Genomic DNA, 21,084 nt, shown 5'->3' on the forward strand with positions numbered 1-21,084 from the left:
AGTATATATATTATACTCTAAGAAGAGATCAGTTGTATATCAATGTGAGATCAAATAACTAGTTTGACAGGGATTCACGTTTGCCTTTTTTGTACTTGCCAATTAATGGATTTTTCTTCATTGTCACTGAATATGATTAAAGGGGAAGATTCAGTCCTATCAATTATTTTCTGAAGGTTTCATTATTATTTAGCTGAAGTTTCTTATATAAAAATAATTTTTCAAAATGTGTGACACTATGTACTGCAATGTAAATTATGTAAAGTGGGCTGTTTCACACTATATGCAAGCTTAATTTGCAAATTTTGTCTCAGAAAGTAGAGATGCTTTTTGCTTGGTCAAGAATAACCTTGAATGTTTCTATTACAATGATTATTTCAGCCGCAAGCATTTTTAATGGAAGTTTTCCTTTGCTTATACTGTCATACCTAATAAACTGCAAATCTTCAGTGCATTTGCCATTGTTTAATGCACAAAAGTAATCCAACCATTTGTGTTTGGACTCATGTTGTAGAAGGAATGAAAGTCCAGAAACTCTTAGGCACGTGGGATTTTTTTAAAGCCAATTTTTAAATTAGAGTTTTTTTAGTGACATTTTTTCATCTGTGTATATATGTGCAAACTGTTGCTTCTGTCAGCTTTTTTCCTCCCAGTGTTTTTTTCTCTCCAAGATGTAAAGCCATCAGCTCTGATCGCTGTGTTACTACCATCCTCCCATTTTAGTTTTCTGAGCTTAAGAAATCAGTAATAGTTTGGATATTTTTTATTGATAAGTGATATTATCTATGGTAATATATAGTTAATTTGGGATCTGTGTTTAACTAGGGAGGGGGGAACTAACATACAGTGTGGAAAATGTGGCCAAAAGTTAAGAATGCAGATGGGAAGCATAAGAAACACAGTTTCATAGGTCGTTAGTGCTGAGTGCTCTGTAAAGATCTCTGTGTGGATCGGCTTTGTAGTGAGGCTGAGGTCTGTCGCAGCAGGAGATAAGAGCTTACCTGAGGAGTGAAAGGTGGCCATAGTTTCCTTCATGTCCCTGACTGCAGATAGGCAGAACTTCAAAAACCTGGAGCTGAGCAGGCTGAAAATCATCAGCGTCGCATCTCAATGCAAGGAGGTTATCCAGCCTTTGAAGTCCTGTAGCAAAAACCATCACCTGTCTCGTTTTAGCTATTTTGCTGTGTAAATCTTAAAGAAAAACGAACAAAAAAATCCATAAAACCAAACACACACACCCCTTTTAACATTCTTCCCCTCACACTGTAAGCTTGGGTGGGCTATTTAAAAAGCTGGCCTCTGAGTAGGTGCTCGGTCGCAGTTGTTTCTCCCAGAGACCCCCCAGAGGAGGTGGCACCCACAGGGCGGGTGCGCGGGCCGCAGGGCGGGCATGCCTGCGCGCTCCCAAGGGTGGCCGGCGTGGGCACGGCGGGGGTGTCACAGCCCTGCTGGGCTCCGGCTGCCGCGGGTAAGAGGTGGTTTTGTCCTTTAAGGGAAATCCTTGCACGGTGCCAGCTGCCACTGAGCTTTATGCCCCGTGCAGGTTTCCGTATGCAGCCCAGGCCTGACCTGCACGGACAGTGGGATTTTCCTGGGGCGAGAGCTTGTGTGAATGTTGGCCTGGGCCAGGTGAGGCTGCGGGATGTTTTACTTGTGATTTCTGTATAAATGCGAAGGGCAGATGTGCCCCTTAAAGGTCGCGGGAGCTGCCAAGGAGATCCAGACTGCTTTGTTGGGGTTATTTGCCTTTGACGTCCTGGCAAGGTGAAAATGTTCTGCTGTCAGGCAGCGCTAGATGAGTTTTGTAAATAGGGTTTGATAATACTACTGTCAAAATTTTCCTGTGTTTCAGGTGCTGATACGATGATAATTATAGCTTACAAACTGTGTTGAAATGAAGGAGAGTATCCTAGCAAGTATTAATCGAAACAACAGAGGGGCTTGTACCACCAGTGCTCCAAAGCCTATTTCTTAATAGGTGTTCTTAATTTGAGGAGAACTGGTTAGATACTAAGTTTTCTGAGCTTGAGTTCCATTAGGTAGGCCCATACTGGCTTCCAACATCTTTGATTAGGTTTTTCTTTTGGTGCCACAGCCGGAAGGTGCGCAAATGAATAGTTGGTTAGTTAAGGAACAGACTCTGAAGGACTTTACTTTTTCTAATCCTGTATTGCAACACTGATGTTGGGACAAATTGTCCCAGCAGAAGCTCCATCAGTCATGAAGTGTTTCTCCCATGTACATGGTGACTCCTGGCTTTTCTTATAGTTCATTAATTACTTTTCTGTGACTACTTTTTGCTTTTGAGGTGAGTGTATATTGTCAGAATTATTTACTATATGCATCTTTTTCACATGTGGCATATTTTTCACTGATGTCTTTCGTTCCCCTCCCTAATACAATCCTACATAGAATTCTGGATTTAGCAATTTAACAAAAAGAGGTAGTGAAATAGTAATTTTAACACTGTGCTGGATGTTGAATTCAGGGGTGATTTTTGTATTATAAGACTTTTGAATCAACAGCATAAACAGATCATTTTGCTTCTGCAAAAGTAACTTTTGAGCTTTTCCCTCTCTTGCTGGTGAACTGAAGCAGTATTGTGACCTTGATCCTTTGCTTATCACATTCCTGGGTGGATGGGCTTTCTCTGAAGTTCCTGATCAGTTCTGGACTGGCCGACAGAGGACACTGAAGCAGGCAGCTTTGTCTGTTAATTGTCTTACTCTATGATGGTGTGCCTAGTCAGAAATGATGTGAAAAGTGTGGGTGGAAATTTTTGGTTTGTTTTGAAAAAATTTTTAGAACTTATTGTTTGAATCTGGATAAGTTATTACTACCGTAGAACTTGCTATCTCATCCTGCTGACTAGGAGATCTGTTGCAGCTTTTGATTGAAAAAGATTTACGATAAACTTCAGCTAGACATTATATAAATGTGAAGCTAGTAGCAAACATATCAGCAAGTTTTTGACTCAGTCCGTGTTGTTCTATCCTGGAAATTTCATAGAATTCATGTTAGTCGTGCATCAGTTTTGCTGTGTAGGACGTTTATAATGTAATATTAAATTGTATACAACTTACCTGAAGAGGAAAATACGAAGTGTTGCCAAGTGAGCAGTGAGGAAGTAAAACCACTAGAAGAAAGCATAATGCCTGTTTATGTATTGTAAAAGCTCAGCTTCATTTAATTGATTTCTGATGCTTTTCAGTCTACAGGCTTAGTATGTTTGAATATGTCCTCTCCTAGTTTATTAAATCTTTCTGTAAGAGCAAAGAAATGATATTTAAATCTGTAGGGAGTATGTGTAAAATATGCTTGCCCAGACTTGCCTGTGAGTAGTGTGTTTTTTAATGAACAAATGGGTTTTGTTGGTAAATATGGGCTATAGAAATGTTATTTTAACATCGTGCAGAGGAGTTGTCTTGGAAAGTTCTACAATTTAATGATGGGGATGGTTGGTTTTGCTGCTGCCTGGGAAAGCTGTGGAACCACCACTTTCAACTTTCAAGATGTCAAGGAATTCCCTGTATTTGGCAATGTAGTCCAGAGACCTAAAATTACATAATTCTAAAATGTGCTTATACTGCTCATAAGCAGCCATGCAGGAAAAGCCTGCAACCAATCTCAGTTTTGTGAAATATTTTAATGATAAACTTCATGTAATGTAGGGATGCAGGACTTCTCACTGATGTTCTAACTATAATTTGATTACCAGGATTTGCTGTTTGTTGAAAATGATTCAAGATCAACTCACAGCTTTGGAGGTGCAAATTGCCACCAACGGCAGAAGGCTTGGTTGTTTTATACTGTTACAGCTTTTTCTTTAGAATTTATTTGAGCACAGTTGTCAGTCTACTGCAGCACATGGTTTTGCTTGAACACATCAAAGCAGCAGCAGTGACTTTCACTTCTCTGTTGAAATACCCGTTTTTTTGAAAATTAAGCATTATCTCTATGCTGTTCGGAGAATTCTTACAAAATTATAGCTGTCCTTACGATGAGTTCTCGCTAGCATTTTGAAACCTCTCAATTTTTAAGTTTTATACATCTTTGCAAGAAAAGATATATTGGAGTGTTCTTCATGTTCTGAGTAACTTTAGATGTTAGAATTTTCATTATGTCCCCTGATGAAATTCTGAGTTGTGGGACATACTGTGTTTGCAGAGGTGCTGCCATTTTTTTTTCCCAGTGTAGCACATTATGTGCCGAGAAGCAGGTTTCATTATGCTTCCTTACATCTTTTTGCTTTGAAAATTACTGTGGTACTGCAAGTCTGACAAACCTGCAGTAGCTGCTAGAAAATTGCTTTAAGACTTTTATTTCAAGTTTTATAGAATTCTGTAACCAGGTCCTTTATCTGAGGAAAAATAATAATAAAAAAGAACAAGTTAAAAAAAAGTCAGGTGTATATGAGATCCAAACACAGATGAGGACTCTCAGTTCAATTGTCACCCTCATCTGAACTCTGAAACTTTCATGAAGGAAAACAATGGCAGAAAGGTCGGGGATGGCTGTTACTAAGATTACTGGGAGACTGGGTTGGAATATAGGTTATTCAAATCTCTGAAGAATACTTGCACAAGAGAATAGTGACAAAGTTGAAGCTCTTTTTCTGTCTATACCTTTATACTATGCTGATTTGATAGAGAGGATATCTTGTCAAATTCAGTGGTTTGGAAGGTAATATGTAAGGGAGCAGATCTAGAATTGTTTAGAGAGCTTGTCTTTCCTTGTGACATTGATCTGCGTTGGAAGCTGCATTTCTCAGGCTGTGAGGTTGTTGAACTCAGGGATGGAGCACCTAAGAGCAGGAGAGATTTCTTTCTTGGTACAAGAATGAAACTTTGAAATGCATTAGCAGAATGAAATAAAGAACTCTCATTACCTAGTTCATCCTTTAGCTTTTGCTAAAGGTAGTAAAAAAGGAACTTTGGCAGAGAAGGCAGGAAAGGGAAGAAGAAAAATTGCAGAAAAGAGGGAAAGGAATGAAGTAATTTTGTATGTTTTTATTTTCATGAAGGAATTGATCTGAATAAAGAGGAGCCAAAACAATTTACCTTTCTAGTCTTGAATTATTTCTTGCAAAGCACTTTTTAAGCATCTGCTGAAGATAATGTGAGACTCCCATTGATTTGTAAAGGACAGTAGAGTATACTGCGTCAGTGCAATAAAGGTTTGTCATCATACCTGACAGAATGGTTGTAAAACCTTTCCATCTGCAAATGCATATATTTTGCAAAGATGATTATATAACCTGCCCCCTTCCTCTTTTCTTTTTATAAGAAAAGTGCTCTTCAGCATATATGTGAAGGTTGATATTCAGTTCTTAAGCTATTTTTGTCTGACTTTTTGGTCTCAAAACACTCTGGTTCACTGTAATTATAAATTAAGATTTTTATCTCATCATATCTCATTTCTTTCATTTGACTTCAGGCCCACCGGATTAAAGAATTTAGTTGATTTCTTACTTGAGTTGTTGGGCTGAAGTTTTACACTATCAGTTGCATGACCAGATCTGACCAATAACAGTATTTTTTGTTGCAGGCCCAATTTGTATCAGAAGTACTTGATGATAACTGTGAAAGAATCAAGAGACTTGCTAGGAATAGGCAAAGGAACCTAAAGGAACTAGGTAGAACCTGTTTTCAAGGCATGGAGTAATGTTTACCATGTATCTCCTTAAAAACCTTTCTGACAGCCTCAGAATTTAGCAAGAATAGGCATGTTGCTGTCAAGTCTCTCAAGGTTTCTCACACTTGAATGTGGCAGTGGGAAGACTTACTGCATTTATGGATATGCCTTTGATAACTTAATGATTGGGGGGTTGTTGGAGGTTGGAATAAAATTTTAAACCTGTAAACTCAGAAAAACTTAATATAATGACCATACAAAGCTACTAGTAATGTACTTATGGAAAGAAAACTGTATAAACTTGCACATGTAGCCATCTGTTGGAGCAGGAGGCTGATATGAAGGGATTGAAAATATTTTTTTAATCTTTATTTTTAAATGCTGTTCATATGGTTACAGAGGAGGATAGACAACAGATACAAATGGGTAACTAAGTAAAAGAGTATAGAAACCACCTGTCACAATTTCATGGGAGAGTGTTTATGTGCAGACACTTTCTCCACCACTCTGCTGGTTACCAAGGAGTCGCTGGCTCGTGCCTGGTGCTGGCAGCCGTGTCTCCCACACTGACACCTCTGCTGATCAGCTCCTGTGTCCTCCTGCTTGGTTGGTTGGAGGAACAGCTCTCCTGCTTGTGGATGCAGCAATTATTGAACCAGGTTAACGGAAGCAGTAGGCTGCTTGTAATTGCAGGAAAAACTTGAATGCCGTGTTACATACCACTTTGTGTATGTAACTTGGAAGCTGCATTTCTCAAGCTGTGACGTTGTTGAACTCAGGGATGAAGCACCTAAGAGCAGGAGAGATTTCTTTCTTGTACCAAGAAAGAAACTTTGAAATGTTTTTGCCTGAGCATCGCACAAGTAAAAGGAAGAATTTATTTGCTAGGCTTTAATACTAACACAGTTTTTATTTTGGGGCATAAGTACAGAAATAGACCAAAACCTGCCTTTAGATCAGCTCCGTTGAGTTTCTGTCTCTTTTCATGTATGTTACAGGCTGTCAGGACTTCTGTATGACCTTTAGCTGAGACCCTGTCCTTAGATGACTCATCCTAACAACTGCGGAACAGGATTTTGTTTTGAAGATATATGTAGGCTTTTATATAGATAAAGTCTAATCCGTGTTCTCTTCCAAGTCAGACCTTTTTTCCCTGCAAGGAGAGGGATGTCAACTTTCATGGACTGAAAGCACATTTTTCTGAAGTTAAACTGTGCCGTGATCAGGGAAAATAATATAATTTTAGAAGTGGCTCCACCTAGCCATGTCCAAAGGACATACAATCGTGCAGTATTCCTGACTCTCAGGTTTGTGCTTTGATTCAGTTATTATGCTATTTTTTAGGTGTTAATTTAGCAGAACATGTGCTACATTGCAGGTTTGATGGGGTGGGGGGAGAAGGAGAGGAAAGAGTTGTGTAAACGCTGCCCATGATACCTTCCAGTATAATACTTTTTTTTTTTTTTCCCCCTTGATTCAGGTGTTTTAACTTCTCTTTAGATTTGTAGGATCTTAGGACTCCTGCTTCAGGTTGATCAGTTGGTCTTTCTGTGAGAGTGACTTGTTTCTCACTTGGCAATTCACTACAGACATTTAACCTGCTCATTGAGTTCGGTGTTTCAGACAAACACAGGGAATTAATGTCAGAGCTTCCACTTCAAAAAATCTTCCATCTGGCACTTCAGTGACCTTTTTATATTTGCCTTCTTCCATATGACAAAGCCAATTGGTTTAATGTCAGCTTCAACTTCAGAAATAAAATTACTAGTTTTAGAGAGTGCCTTTGAGATGGGCTGTGGGAGATGTATGAGTAAGTTTGTGCTACGTACAGCAAGGAGCATACCATATCCCCAGGTGCCATTTTCAGTCTCTGAGCTCTGTTTTCAGTTGCATTTGCTACATCATAGCTAGCATTGCTAGTGATTTCTGTATCCAAATAAAGTTAAACTAATACTACCCGAGAATATGAATTATAGTTCTGGGACACAGTTAAGCCTGTTACCCCCAGAAGTTACCAGAGACAAATGACAGGCCATCAGGACAGGAAATGTCTTATGTTACAATAATTCTTTCCTCTCATCTTCCTTCCTTGTGTGACCATTACTCTAACTCAAATTCTTGCCCTTTGTTTTTCCCCCCTTTATTTTTCTATCTTCCTCAAGTTCTTTTGCTGCTCTTTTTAGCTGTGCCCATCAAAAGCTCAAACCAGAGGAGAGCTGGTGCTGGTGGTTACAGGGAAGGGTGAATGCTGAAGGACCTCTTCCAAATTTGGGCCTGATCGCATTGGTAGTTCTGTATGAACTCACTGATGATGTTGTGCAGAATTAACTGCTCTAGTTCCCCTTTCACAATTTGATTTGCTCCCTTATCTCATCGCTTGTTCTTCCTTGATCTTTTCCCATATTGTAGCTTTCTCACCAACTGAACTCTCTTCTCAACCTGTTCATGTTTCTGCTTGTGGGTGCAGCAGTCTCTTGCTGACCCTCTCTTCTCAGGGGAGATGGAGAGCGCTACCAGCTGGGCCAAGAAGTTGACAAGACCTGTGGTTATAACAAGAAAAATCTATAACAAGAAATTTGTTCTGTAAAGAGGATGATTCTTCAGATACCGCATTTCTATTTTGAACAAAGCTGCTTATAGTACTCCAGAACATTCCCAAATTGTGTTTTGTAAGTAGCAAATGTCAAATTCCAGTGCTGCCAGAATCTGCAGATGACTTGTGTAGTTCTCAATTGCCATGGTACCAAAGCATGACAGAAAATAACATGCTTATAAAAGATAATGAAAGCTCATATCTAGATATGATTTTTCAGTGAAAATTAATGCCAGCCTTATGCTCTCAGCAGTTCAGCTTTTGGGTTAGTAGTCATTTGACTATTCCTGATTTTTTTCTTTATACATCTGTCAGCTAAATGCAAGTGCTAAGTCTTATTCTCTGTAATAATGAAATTGTTGTGCTACCTTCCAGGGGACTTTGGCTCTACGATTTATTACCTATATCTTAATAACATTTCACTTAAAAATACCCAAGTGCTTTACAAAATTAATTAGCCTTCCCAGTTTCTGCTTGTGATAGGGGCAGGTTCATTATTATGAACAGAAAAACAGAATAGTGGAGAGGTTAGGTGACTTCCTTCCCTCAAGTCACTCATTACAATTTATTTATTTTTGCTTGGTGAGTGCTAGATCTTGGGTTTCCCTACATCAGGTCTTCTCCTACTACCTCGCTTGGAATGGTAAAAATGGAGGGAATTCGGATGTTTCCTTCTGATTTTTCAATAGGAATTTTGGATGTTCACTCTGGTATTTATGGAACCAACCGCTTTTCCCCAGGATGTACACAGTGGCAATGACTGAGAGAGAGTAGTAGGTAAATGGCAATTTTTTGATATCTTAGATAAGTCCATAGGTATTCGATGACCAAAGTAAACAATTGTAGGATGTTAAATGTAGCAATTAAAAAAACGGATAGGACATATCTTCCTGAAAGATGTGGTGAGCTTCAGAGTAGTATGTCTTTATACTGTACAAACATCTTTAGCTCTTTTCCTCTGTGTGGTAGGATGTCTGGTCTGTCTTGCCAAAGTTGATTGGGTTTTGTTACTGGGGATAACTTTGTTCATAAGAATAAATTCCACTAGTATGGGAGAACCTATCTTTTACCAAGTACTCATAACAGGTGATCAATTCAGGGGACATTCATGACTTGTAAAATTCATGAACCATAAGGGCTATAAATTACTTAAATATTTTAACAGATCAGTCTCACTCCTTAAATGCTGTATTGCTTTAAGCAGTAAATTGATTAATCCAGCAACCTTTAAGAATCCTGTTTGTTTGGGACCTCTTAATTTTGCTGGCAACAATGAAGTGAAAAAAATTTTGCATTGAATCTATATCACGATAACAAAATCTGATAAACAATATATTTTTACATTAATCACAAATGCAGATTAGAGTATTGCTTGAAATGATACAAGGTGATTCAAAGAGACATCTTTATTTAGAAATGGTTTTGTGAATGGTTATGCTGATTTTTATTTATTTTATAGGACTTAATATGGACTTCATGCATGGATCAAAAATAACTTGTGATTTCAGTCTCAACTTCAGCAGTTGTCTGTATGGGAAAATGTGGCTATTTGCACACATTAGGTCCTGAGATGTGATAAATGCTGTAATGTTTGGGTGGGAGCTGTAAGAAACTGTAGCCCAGTGATCTTTAACTGATGTAATGATGACTAAGCCTGTTTATCCTAGAGCAGCCTTGGGATCTTCTCAAATTGATTATGAGACGGGGTAGGATGAGAGGGGAAAAAAGACTGTTCAAACTGTTTTGTTGTCTGTCATACATTGTCTTCTGATTCTGATCAGCACTAAGAAAGCTGCAAAGTATAAACTGTGTTTTGCTTTTCTGTGGTTGTAAGATTAGGAATTTTGAAGTGCCCTTTCTTTAATATTCTGGGTGTGTGGTAATGGCTCTTTTAACTTTAAATACATGAAAATATACAGAGAAACACTAAAATAACTTAATACCAAACTGCGTTAACTTTTGTGGAGCTGCTTTTTATTTTGCTTTATGTTGCCAGAATCTGTGATAGCTCAAGTAATGTTGGAATTGACATGAAAATTCAGATTTTCTAGATAAATCTTCCCTTTGTTGTTTCTTCCAAAAGTAGGGAAGAGCTCCTCAAACAAATGCAAAGTGGCTGCTTGTGCTGTAGGTTTTAAGTGGCAAAATGACTTCTGTCTCATCATGTCTCTTTGTCTTACCTTTTTAGTTAAGACTGAGTAAATAATTGTGGACAAATTTTAAAGGTGGATTTATTTCAGTCATCCAGATATGGAGAATGTGTGAGCTACCAGTGGTTGCTCTGGTGACTACTTGGTGTATTGGCCTATTGTTTGGTAGCAGAGTGTGAAACAACTTGGGGAAATAAAATTGTGTACTTACCATTAATGATCTTGAGAAATGTAATGGGCAGGATGTTCATGGAGGAGTGCTCCTGTTAAACCACATCTGGACCAACAGGCATCTTTTCTCCAAGGCTGGGGTCAGGAGCTCTCAACTACAGATGCTGTTACCTCACTGGGTAGGAACAGTCATTGCAATTTTCAGATTAAACCCTTTCCCAAAAAGACACCAAGTCCTTGGGTAGTTCCCAAGTGCTGCTTTGAAAGTACTTTTCCAAACAGTAACTTCATACACAAAGAACAAGTTTCTGTAGGACCAGTTTCTGTTCTTTATGGAGAAGAGCAAGACTCCTCCCAAAGGGAAATTGGGCATTAGAGCCTAGATTTTCCAGGACTTTTATCTTGGAACCAAAGCAGGGATGTGGGGGATGCATGTCCTACATGTAAAGTTCTCTGGTGTGAATACCACCCACACACATACATTTTTTTGTTTTACCTTTTTTTCCATGTAGGAAATATATATATTTTTTTTAGTTTTTATTTTATAAGTTGCCCCTGGTCCCTGCACCTCTGTTGCCATTTTTGCCAACATCTTTTTTTCAGGGTGCTTGTCCAAGGTACTGCTGTTGGGATTCCTGCCAGGAGGGAGCTTAGGTGGCAGAATGTTTCACGTCTGGGACCACCTAACATGCCCAAAATGAGAGGTGCTGAATCAGCCAGTGACTTCCTTGAGCCTTTACTATCTGATGAAAAGTTTGGAAGGATGGTAATGCCTGCTCAAACAGTTCTTATGTGACAGAGTTTTTTGGCGTATTGTCTGTTTCACTTGTAATAACCTATCGTTGTTAAATATATTAAGTTTATTGGCCTATTTTTAAATCCTTTTTCCTATAAAGAAGAGAGAAAATGTAACTGAAGATCCCATTGCTCCCCATAGTTATGAGATATGCTGGTAGAAATACCTCTTCTCAAAGTGGTAACTGTGACTTCATTGCACCACTTTTAAAAGCCAAATATTTTCTGAAATAGTTTATACTTCTGAAAGTTATGGTTTGAACATAATTTGTGCTGGGAGAAGTAAAAAATCATGGCAGTAACTCCTGAAGGGGAGAGTCACTTCAAGTGTTGACATACCTTAATGTTTACTTGTATTGATGACTTTTGTTAAAGGAACAGTAAGTAAAACAACTTAATGGCTCATGCTGTTTGCTAGACAGAAGTTTCTTTGAATGGATATCACATTCATACTGAAAAGTTCTTCTCTTTCTCTTGCTTGCATATTATAAAGCATAATTGTAATCTTGTGCATGACAAACCAAGATGCCACCTGTATTGTCTCTACATACATTTGAGGTAAGTATTTGTAACAGTTAAAGTGCCATTGATTACGTCCTTATGTAGCACAAGTTTTAGACTGCAGTGGCCTTTACAGCATCTCAATGAGTGTCTGGGCTCCACTGTTTCAAGTACAGCATTACATAGATTTATAGAGCAAGGGCAAGAAGGGGTGATGAATCCTATAGAGTCATGAGCTCTTACACTTGTTTAACTTTGTTTTTTATTCTGGTAACTAGCAAAATCATCCAGTTTTGAGGCTGCACTAGCAAGAGACAGTTTCCACTACTTTCTGTATTCTCATCTTTATTGGAGTGCACAAGTGTTGTTCAGTGTGTAGGTTAGTGAAGGAATAGTCCCCACACTGAGTAACCTATCCATTATGTAGATAAAACCGATGACATGGGATAAAAAGAAATGTCTTGTCTTACAGATAGTAAAATGGACTCAGTAGGAAATTCTCACTAGCATGGAAGGCGGCATGGGAGCATCTGAAGGAGGCTGAAAATATGAACCTGTGTTCTTTGTGACAAATACTGTGCTTTAACTGGAAAATAATCCTTGCTCTCTTACACAAAAACGAAGTTGGAAATAAGAAGCGTGGCTTAGACTTCACCTGACTACCAGCAAGGAACTACCAGGTGGTAGACAGTGGTTTACACGTCTAAGAGCTTCTGATGCTAAGTATTTGTATGTATCATTTGAGAGGCTGAAATTTATAAGCATTACTTTTGTTATGCAGTACAAGGAGATGATTCTTGAAAGGCTGAATTAGTGTTAACAGAAAAATTCAAACCTGTACTGTTCCTAAAAGTGGTCTGGTCATGCCTGTGAAATCTAAGGTCATTTGTATGCACAAGAAGATCTGAAAAATACTTTACGGGCCAGTCTTGCTCAGTCAGTACACTGTTGCTTTTTTGCATGATTAGTCACTGTAGAATAAATTCTGCTGTTAGCTGGAGCACAGGAGTGGCCGGCAGGTCAGCATGCCTGCTGCCCAGGGTAAAAGCAAGGCTATTGTGATAGCTTAGCTGTTGCTGGCGGAGGGAAACCTGAAATTACCAATGAGTTAAGTGCAACCTTAAACTGTGTAAGTTTGAAGTTATAGCCAGTGCTCGGTACTGATGTTTTAGGTGTGCTTCTTTCAGATTTCACAGAGCAGAGTTTCAGTGTGAAGCTGGACTTGGCCTATCTATGACAGTGTGAAACAACTGCTTAAATGCTATTTCTCTTAGTTTTGTGTAGGCAGCGTAGATGGATTGGGAATGTGTACCCTTCAACAACAGCATAAGCTCAGCTCTGTTGGCTTCACAGTTTGCTGTGGTCAGTGGTCACTTGAAGAGAATGTGCTATTTCTGCTAGGGAACTATTGATACTGGTGAGAGAAGTGATGAATGGAACCCTTGCTAGCGCTGGCAGGAGAAGCACTGCGGTTACAGAGCAAGGAGAGAGAGGAGTGCAGGGAGCGGCCCCTGCGTTTGCACTTCTCTGCAGTCGTCTCTCTTGTCTGCTGATGACACTAATGTTGAGCATGTGCACCCACTGAGGTGTTCGACCTCTGAGCTGGGGGCTGGTTGGTGTGTGTCTTGGTTTTAGTAATTTTCAGGTTTGAAGTTAGCTTTTAGAAGATGATTGTGGTGATTTTTATCCAACTCCAGATTTATTCAAGTAACCTGAAGGTTAAACTGTGCACCTTCAATATCTAATTCCAAACTATTACTGCTTCCAGTAGAGGAAATCAATAGTAACAGATGTCTTGCCTTTTTTTTTTTTTTTTTTTTTTTAATGCAGTGCTTGCTTAGCACACATTAAAGCTAGACGTGGAGATTCACCACTGGAAAAAGGAACTAGAAGCAGCAGTCATGACATTATTATCTATAGGATGTGTATAACTCTGGATTCCAAACATTTTAACTGGCTACAGTTGGGCTTTGGTAATTTGAAAGGAAGACAAATACAGCTTTTGAACCTTTCCTCCCTATTTCCTACCCCTGTTTTCTAGATCGTAGGATGTAATAGGCTGAGAAATACTTACTGATTTATTTGCATCCATGTCGATTAAGCAAAATAGAAGCACTGCTATTGTAATAGTGATTTCAGTTTACATTATGTTTAAACATCTTTGTTGGTAGCAAGCATTGCAAGAACACAGATCTGGAGAGGACAGTGGGAAGTATGTGGGTGCATGTCTGTGCATATAAGTTGTTTTAGGGAAAAGAAGCCAATTAATTTTACAGGAAGGCTAATTAAAAATTCTTTGTGCAGCAGCTCTTTATCTTGTGTCTCTGAAGTAAAAGACCAAAATTACATAATAGCCTTAATTTTGGCCTGAGAGGGAGTTATCGTTGGAATGAAGGGGGTCTGTTCCTTTTCTCATTTAAAACTTAGTTAAGTTTTGGTCTTGGAGAAACCACTTTAATAAGAAGAAATGTGAACCCTTGTAAAGCCTGCTTTGTCATGGTAGTGATGTCCTTCGTTAGAGTTGACCTGTTGTATGATTGTTTGGCCATATGGCACTGTGCAGGAAATGTACTTTAAATTTTTAATGTACAAAAGAAATCTTTGATCTACTGTTACAGTGGATCATCAAAACCACAAAACATTAAAACCATAAAAACCACAAGATGTAGTCACTCAGCATTTCTATAAACAATTGAAGAAAGTTCGATATCAAGGCACAGAATTCCTCTGGGGAAATGGCAAAGAATAATTTATTGGAGAAGTTTGTATTGGAGATACTTTGAGTTATGGGGGAAGAGTCATTATTACATGGTAATGATAATTTTTTTTTTTTTCATGTTAACTATTTTATGACAGCAAGTTTTCAAAAACGCTTAGATTGTACGTGCTTGAATGCAAAGTTATGCTTCTGTAGTTGTATGTATATGAACGGTATAGTTGACAGCAAATTAAGACTGTCTATGCCTAAATACTTGCAAATATCATGGAAGAAATACATTGTAGATTCTTGTGATTTGCCTTACGATTTGAGGATTCTCTTGGGACTGCTTACATCACACTTCAGAACTTTCCCCTGTAGCCTGAAATCTAGAATTACTTCTTTTCTTCTCAAGTAAAAGGCAAGTCCCTTATGGGTGAAAACAGAAGCTGAGGCCTCAAATACAACCCTCTATGAACTGTGTGATTTTAAAAAATGTCTTGTATGTTGGAAGGTATTAGTATTAAAGATATAAATGTGCATGACTGGAGCATCTAAACTTGCTGTTATGCCCATTTAATTCTTTTGAACTAGCGTTAGCGTATTTTGGTAGCTCAAGCAGCAGATTATAGTCTTTGGGGCTCGGCAGTCTCATACTTCATGGTAACAAAGAATTGAACTTCTGTGCTTTAGTGTGCCATTAAGCTGCAGTCTCACATTTCAGTGCCTGGGAATTGATTTACTGATTTGATTTTCTGATACATATGGTGATAATAATAATAACACTGTATAAGCATTATTTAAAAATACAATAATATATTGGTATTGGATCTTTGGCAGGCCAGCACCAAAGTGCACACAGAAACTACCATCATTTATTTTAGTTTGGTCTCATCCAGTTGTAGACAAATGGAAATCAATACTACTTGCAGATATTGGTAGCTGGATTGGAGAAAGAAATGAAACATTATTGTTGCTAAGAACACGTACAAGAATACAAATGTATGAATTTTATGTATGTTCCTCTTTTTTTTCTTTCTTTTCCAGGATCTTTTAGTGCACTGTACAAAGATAGGCTTGTATGTGTCCTCTATGTAAAATGAATGTGTTGTTTGCAATCTTAGCGTAGAAACAGAAGGTGAATGTTCATGAAATCCAGTGCCTTTTTTTATGCTGACTGATGTATGGATTGACACTTTGAGTCTGTTAGAATCAATGAATGCTGTTTTTCCTTTCAGATATGTGTCACAAAGATGTCTACACGGAACTGCCAGGGAATGGATTCAGTGATCAAACCTCTGGATACAATTCCTGAGGATAAAAAAGTCCGGGTTCAGAGGACGCAGAGTAGTTTTGATCCATTTGAGAAACCAACTAACCAAGTGAAGAGGGTTCATTCGGAGAACAACGCTTGCATTAACTTCAAAACCTCATCTGCAGGGAAGGAATCGCCTAAAGTAAGGCGGCACTCCAGCCCCAGCTCTGTAAGTGCACAGTCTTCACACCTATGTGTGTACCAAATGGTGGAATTACTAACACCAGACAAATGTTTTCTTGCTTAAGAAGGAATTATTACATGGAAACAAACCAAAAACTTCTATTAAAGATGTTTCCCATATATATTTGTAGTTTATGTATAAAATGGAGTAAGAAAATAGAACTTGAAGAAGAATGTATTTTGAAATTTCTCTCAGATATTAGCTAGGATGTCTTGCAGGATTTCTAGGCATTTTCCTCTCCTGATCCTGGTATGGCATTAAAGCTGCTGTAATGTTTATGTTGCAAATTTTTCAGAGGGTTGCTTATTTTTGAAGAGGAGCTCCTTCCCATAAACCAGTGAAGTGCCTTTTTGAATTTTTAGATTTAGTTTTTAGAGAAACGGGTCAGATTTGACAGATGATGTTTACATTTTAAAATTATCTTCTAAAAACCAAGTAGTAAAAATAATATTTATTTCTATGTCAGAAACTCTGTGTGTGAGAGAGAGAGAGAAGAGAGAGAGAAACAGCTGAGAAGGATTTGGCAGCCCATCATTGTTTTATTCTCAAGTATTTTGAAAGAAACTAGATAAATAAAATGTCATCTCTTTCATGAATAATGCCCAGAACAGATTTCCCCCAAAAGACCTTCAAAATTATTGAAAAGCTATTTCTGTTATGCTTTGGCAAGAAAAATCCATAATAATGTGACCTTTGAGTCTAAGACTGCAGATCTAAGCAGAACGGATGTAACACTTCAGATCTTTATTGGCGTGAAATAATTTAAAAGGTTGATTGCCTCTTCTTTTTTTCTTTTGTTTCTTTTTCATTTTGCTGTCTTCTGGACATCTTGTGTCCTCCCTACAGAAGTTTGACGGAATCCTGTCAGACTTCCAAGAAGGGGCAGAGATTCATTTTCTGTAGTTGAGCTTTGTTTAACCCATGTAAATTTAATGGATAAGATGTCATGTCTCCAGGGCACTGTCCTTTTTAGAAAAGGTTACATTTTAAAATGTAACCATCTGTAGCAAAAACAGGTTTGCTTTTCCATCCTTGCCTGGCATTATATAGCTGCTGCCAAAGACGTCTCCTGTGTGTTTCAGATGAGTCCATAGGAAGGAGTTCTTACCATAAAACTTTTGCAATCATTAAGGATGGGATGGAGCAGTTTGTACCATGTTTACCTGTGTGTCATGCCTGATTATTGTTGGCACCACAGCTATCAATTTAAATGACTTTTTTTAGAAAGTCTTCCCTTAAGTTTTTTTTGCAGTATTAACTCACTCTCTACCTCTGCTGTTCTTACCATGTCCCTCTTAGAAACTACTACTAATTTCTGTTAATGCTTTATGTACTTATTTTCTATTAAAACTGAAGAGTTTTATTTGCTTTGCTTCCAGAATTTTAAAGCAGACTTTTTTAAAACTGTGTTATTGGCATCTTGTTCTTTTCCAGAGGGCTGGTACTCTACAGTGTTCATGCAATCTCATATGATCCCAGTATATTCTTATGTAAATGATGTTAATGCTTCTTCTACTAGTATGCTGCTGGTTAGAGCTCTAGCTAGACATACGGTTTTGGTAATCTTCCCCTATGCTGACTCACCCAGACTTGCTGCAGACGTCTTGTGTTAGAGTAGGTGCATAGGAATTTCCTGAAATACAATTCTTGTTTCTCAACTTCCCATAATTCTTCCTGATCTGTATAGCTCTGTTTGGTGAACTCAGTTCTTCCTTCTGCTTGGAGGCATTGTTAGTAATTTTTGACTTTTCCTCACAAGGAGCAATCCAAAGAGCACCTGGCAAGGAATAAAACTTGTGGAATAATGTCAACATTCATACCAATGAAGAGGGAAGAGCAGAACTTCACAGCAAAAGGTGGCGTTAGCCCTCTGCTGATTGCACGTCACGCCTGGTACTGCCCAGCAGACCTAACTTCACAGATGATCCAAGACAGAGATATGATCAGGCTGCTCCCCTTCCCCCAGAGTCTGAATACATTGCCTCAGGCAGATGTTCTGATGCACATTTCATTGAGCATATGTCTGTGTGGTTAGTTGCAGGAATTTGTCATTTTCTGGTTTTGAATTACACTTGAATTGATGAAGGATTTTGGGGTTTCATTTTTCTTCTAGCCTTGATGTTGTAAAGCAGATGCCCTTGCTACTTACTTTTCTGATCACTACTTTTTTTTTCTTCTGTGTCAGAGGACTACTACATATTCTCCCTTACTGAATTAATACTTGATCCTCTGGAAATTCTTCTGCTGTATAGATTATACCAATCTGAATGGTCATTTCAGTTTCTGTTAATGTTCTTTAGCATGCTATACCCTCTGGGCTGTAGTGGCTGCAGTTGTGTAGTTGTGTTTGTTTCAGTTTTGCTTCTACTTTATGTAAGCTTTATTTTAAGATACTCTGATACATGTAAGCTACCTTCCATTTTCACTTTGTATGCTTGATTAGTAGAGGAACTGAATTAGTGATAGGCTCTTCCCTTTCATCATTTGAAGTCCTCTATAGCCATCAGGTGGGGCAAGTGATGCGTACAGAAGGTACATGGGTGAGGCTTGCAGTGCCATATCACTGCTTCTGCTCAGGTGAAAGTCCTTTATTTGTCTCAGAAACATTTTTCTAGATGCAACCTGAAAGACCTTGTTCGTAATGCCCTGGGGCATTAGCTTCAGTTTTGATGAGTTTCAGAAGCTTTATGAGCTTTCTGGCAGGTATCAGCTTCAGTGTTTGGTGAAGATCACCAAATAATGCTCCACAGGTGGCATGTTACCCATTTTGTGTTTTACATACCTTGAAAATGCTCTGTGCCTTGTGATGAGAAAAATCACACGTGCAGAGGTTTGGGGAAGCTGGAGCTCTGTGTTACTGCCCATAGATTGTCACTTGGAAAATAAATTGTTTCCTCTTGAACACGAAGTAATTTTCTGCAGTTAATGTCACACCTTGTTGCAACCCAGTAGTAATCCTGTGTTGTTAATTAGCGCAGTAGTATACAGACAGAAGTTAGCACTTTTTTTGTTCTTATAAGACAAGCAATTTTTATAGCTATAGAGGTTTTTCCACCTGACATTTGCATACTTATTATGTAAAACAGTCACATTGATTCCATTTTCTTCCCCCCCTCCTTTTAAACATAAGAAAAGATCCATAAGTGTGATTTTCAAACTGTTTAAACTGTTGAAATTGTATGTTATTATGGAATGGAATTTCCAGCAAATACTTAACCCTTCTATCACGTGAGGAAAAATGGGTAACATTCACCTTGGAGGCAGTGAAGTAGGTGTTTACCTACCTGTGCATCACCTGTTGCCAACTGTTAGAAGGAGGGAACTTGGCTTGACAAGCCTTTGCTCTGATCCAGCCCAACACAATATATGTGTGCATATTATACATATATATATTATATACATGTAGCTATAGTTATGTGCACTTACCTGTCTGTCTATATCTATCTTTATAAAAATCTTTTTCTGTTTTTTTCCTACCAAGGGAAGAAATTTGCTTTTCTTTTCCCCTTAACTGAAGAAACAGTAAAGCTACAAAATAAATTGGACAAAATAAAAAAGAACAACTCAAAACCAAACACATGCAACACTTCCCAAAATAACACTGGCTTTGGAAGATGGTTTGACTCTAATTCTTTGAAATTTTTGAGATCCATGCTTTTTAGGCACGTGGCCTTATTTATTTTTCTCCAGTACAAGGTGAAGTTTTATTGTATTCAGTGTACACATTTTATACACCAAAACAGTACTTTTGCACTGTATGTAAATAGAATATTGCAGGTTCTGTAAGCTAGCCATCAGGTCAAGATTTAGTTAAGTATGCATCAGTTTATTCTCTTTGAATGGCTTAAAATCCATGGCAATGAAGTAAAATTTCATGCTTAAGGTATATATACTACCTTCCAGTTACTTTATAAAAACTAAATGCAGCAAACCACTAATATTCTACCAACTCATATAAATGTAAAAAAAAAAATTTAGATAAAAATAGTTGAATAAACAATGCTTTACTGCATTGATTGCAACTTTTGGGGAGAGCAGCCTTTCTTCTGTTTCTGTAAATTCTATTAATTTTCAGTCTCGTTATATGAACTTTCTTTCAAAAAAGTACAAGCAAAAAGCATAAACTGATCCTATCAAGACATTGTAAATCAGCTATATAAGAAATCTTAACTTTAAAGCAGACACTAAAGTTAGAATTTTGTCTAAATTTCTCATTTTAGGTTATCATTTCTGTCTGCCTAAACGCTTGGTGTGCTGTTCTTGCCTGTCTTCCTCTTCAGGTGTATGCAGCCTTCTGCAGTTTTAGGAACCTGTTAATTACTAGGGTAACTGCATCCTTCCTGGTCAGTACTCTTTATTGAAGTAAGAAAATTTTGGAGTCCAGCATACAGAGCGGATTTTTCTTTTCTGGCACAAGGGAACCTTTAATAATTGTTAACCTGGGGGATACACTCTCTAGATGATGAGGCAGATAAAATGTGGCAGTTGCTCCAGCTTCTGTGCTTTAATAGCCTGGAGAACAAGTAAACAGCTTTAAAAACTGCATCTAGCCCTTCCAGAGAGAGCTCGATGGTTATTTCTGCTCAGTTGCTCTTAATTTATGGCTGTGTGTTAAAGGGTTAGAAAGATGCAAGCAACAGGATAGGATCAGATAGTGGAAGAGCTGAGATTAAGGCTCTGTTTGAATTCTTGAACATCTTTGTATCACTTGAATATTGCCTGAGGAAACAGTCCAACTTCCAATGTTATTTATAAAAAAAAGTGTGATCAAACTGGCCTGTTGTTGTAGGTTGGATACAACCTGAAATCAGTGTGAAACTTTCATATGGTTTTGTGAAAGAAGCTTTACCCCATTGTGTCAAAGAAGACAAAAAAATAAAATGGTTAAAAAAAAATAAGAATCTTCTGTTGTTCTAATTTAATCTCAGTTAAGCTTCTTGGCCTACCTTTTACCTTCGAGTTTTTCTGGCAGTGAATTTATTTCTTTTGAGGCACATAAACCCCCAGATCTTCAGTTTTGATTTTCAGTAATTTACAGTGGTA

The 21,084-nt window shown here is 38.0% G+C and overlaps 1 protein-coding gene across 2 annotated transcripts in view; it reads left to right on the forward strand.

Annotated features, from left to right (window-relative positions):
* CDK14 (cyclin dependent kinase 14) overlaps positions 1–21,084 on the forward strand; it is a 316,633-nt gene that overhangs the window by 67,556 nt on the left and 227,993 nt on the right. For both annotated transcript variants that reach the window (XM_055709447.1, XM_027800119.2), the window contains one exon: positions 15,781–16,026. In XM_055709447.1, the coding sequence (XP_055565422.1) occupies positions 15,781–16,026 (246 nt within the window). The remainder of the gene's footprint in view (positions 1–15,780; positions 16,027–21,084) is intronic.

The sequence above is a fragment of the Falco cherrug genome, chromosome 4 (assembly GCF_023634085.1).
Source record: "Falco cherrug isolate bFalChe1 chromosome 4, bFalChe1.pri, whole genome shotgun sequence".
In the NCBI taxonomy this organism is placed as follows: Eukaryota; Metazoa; Chordata; class Aves; order Falconiformes; family Falconidae; genus Falco; species Falco cherrug.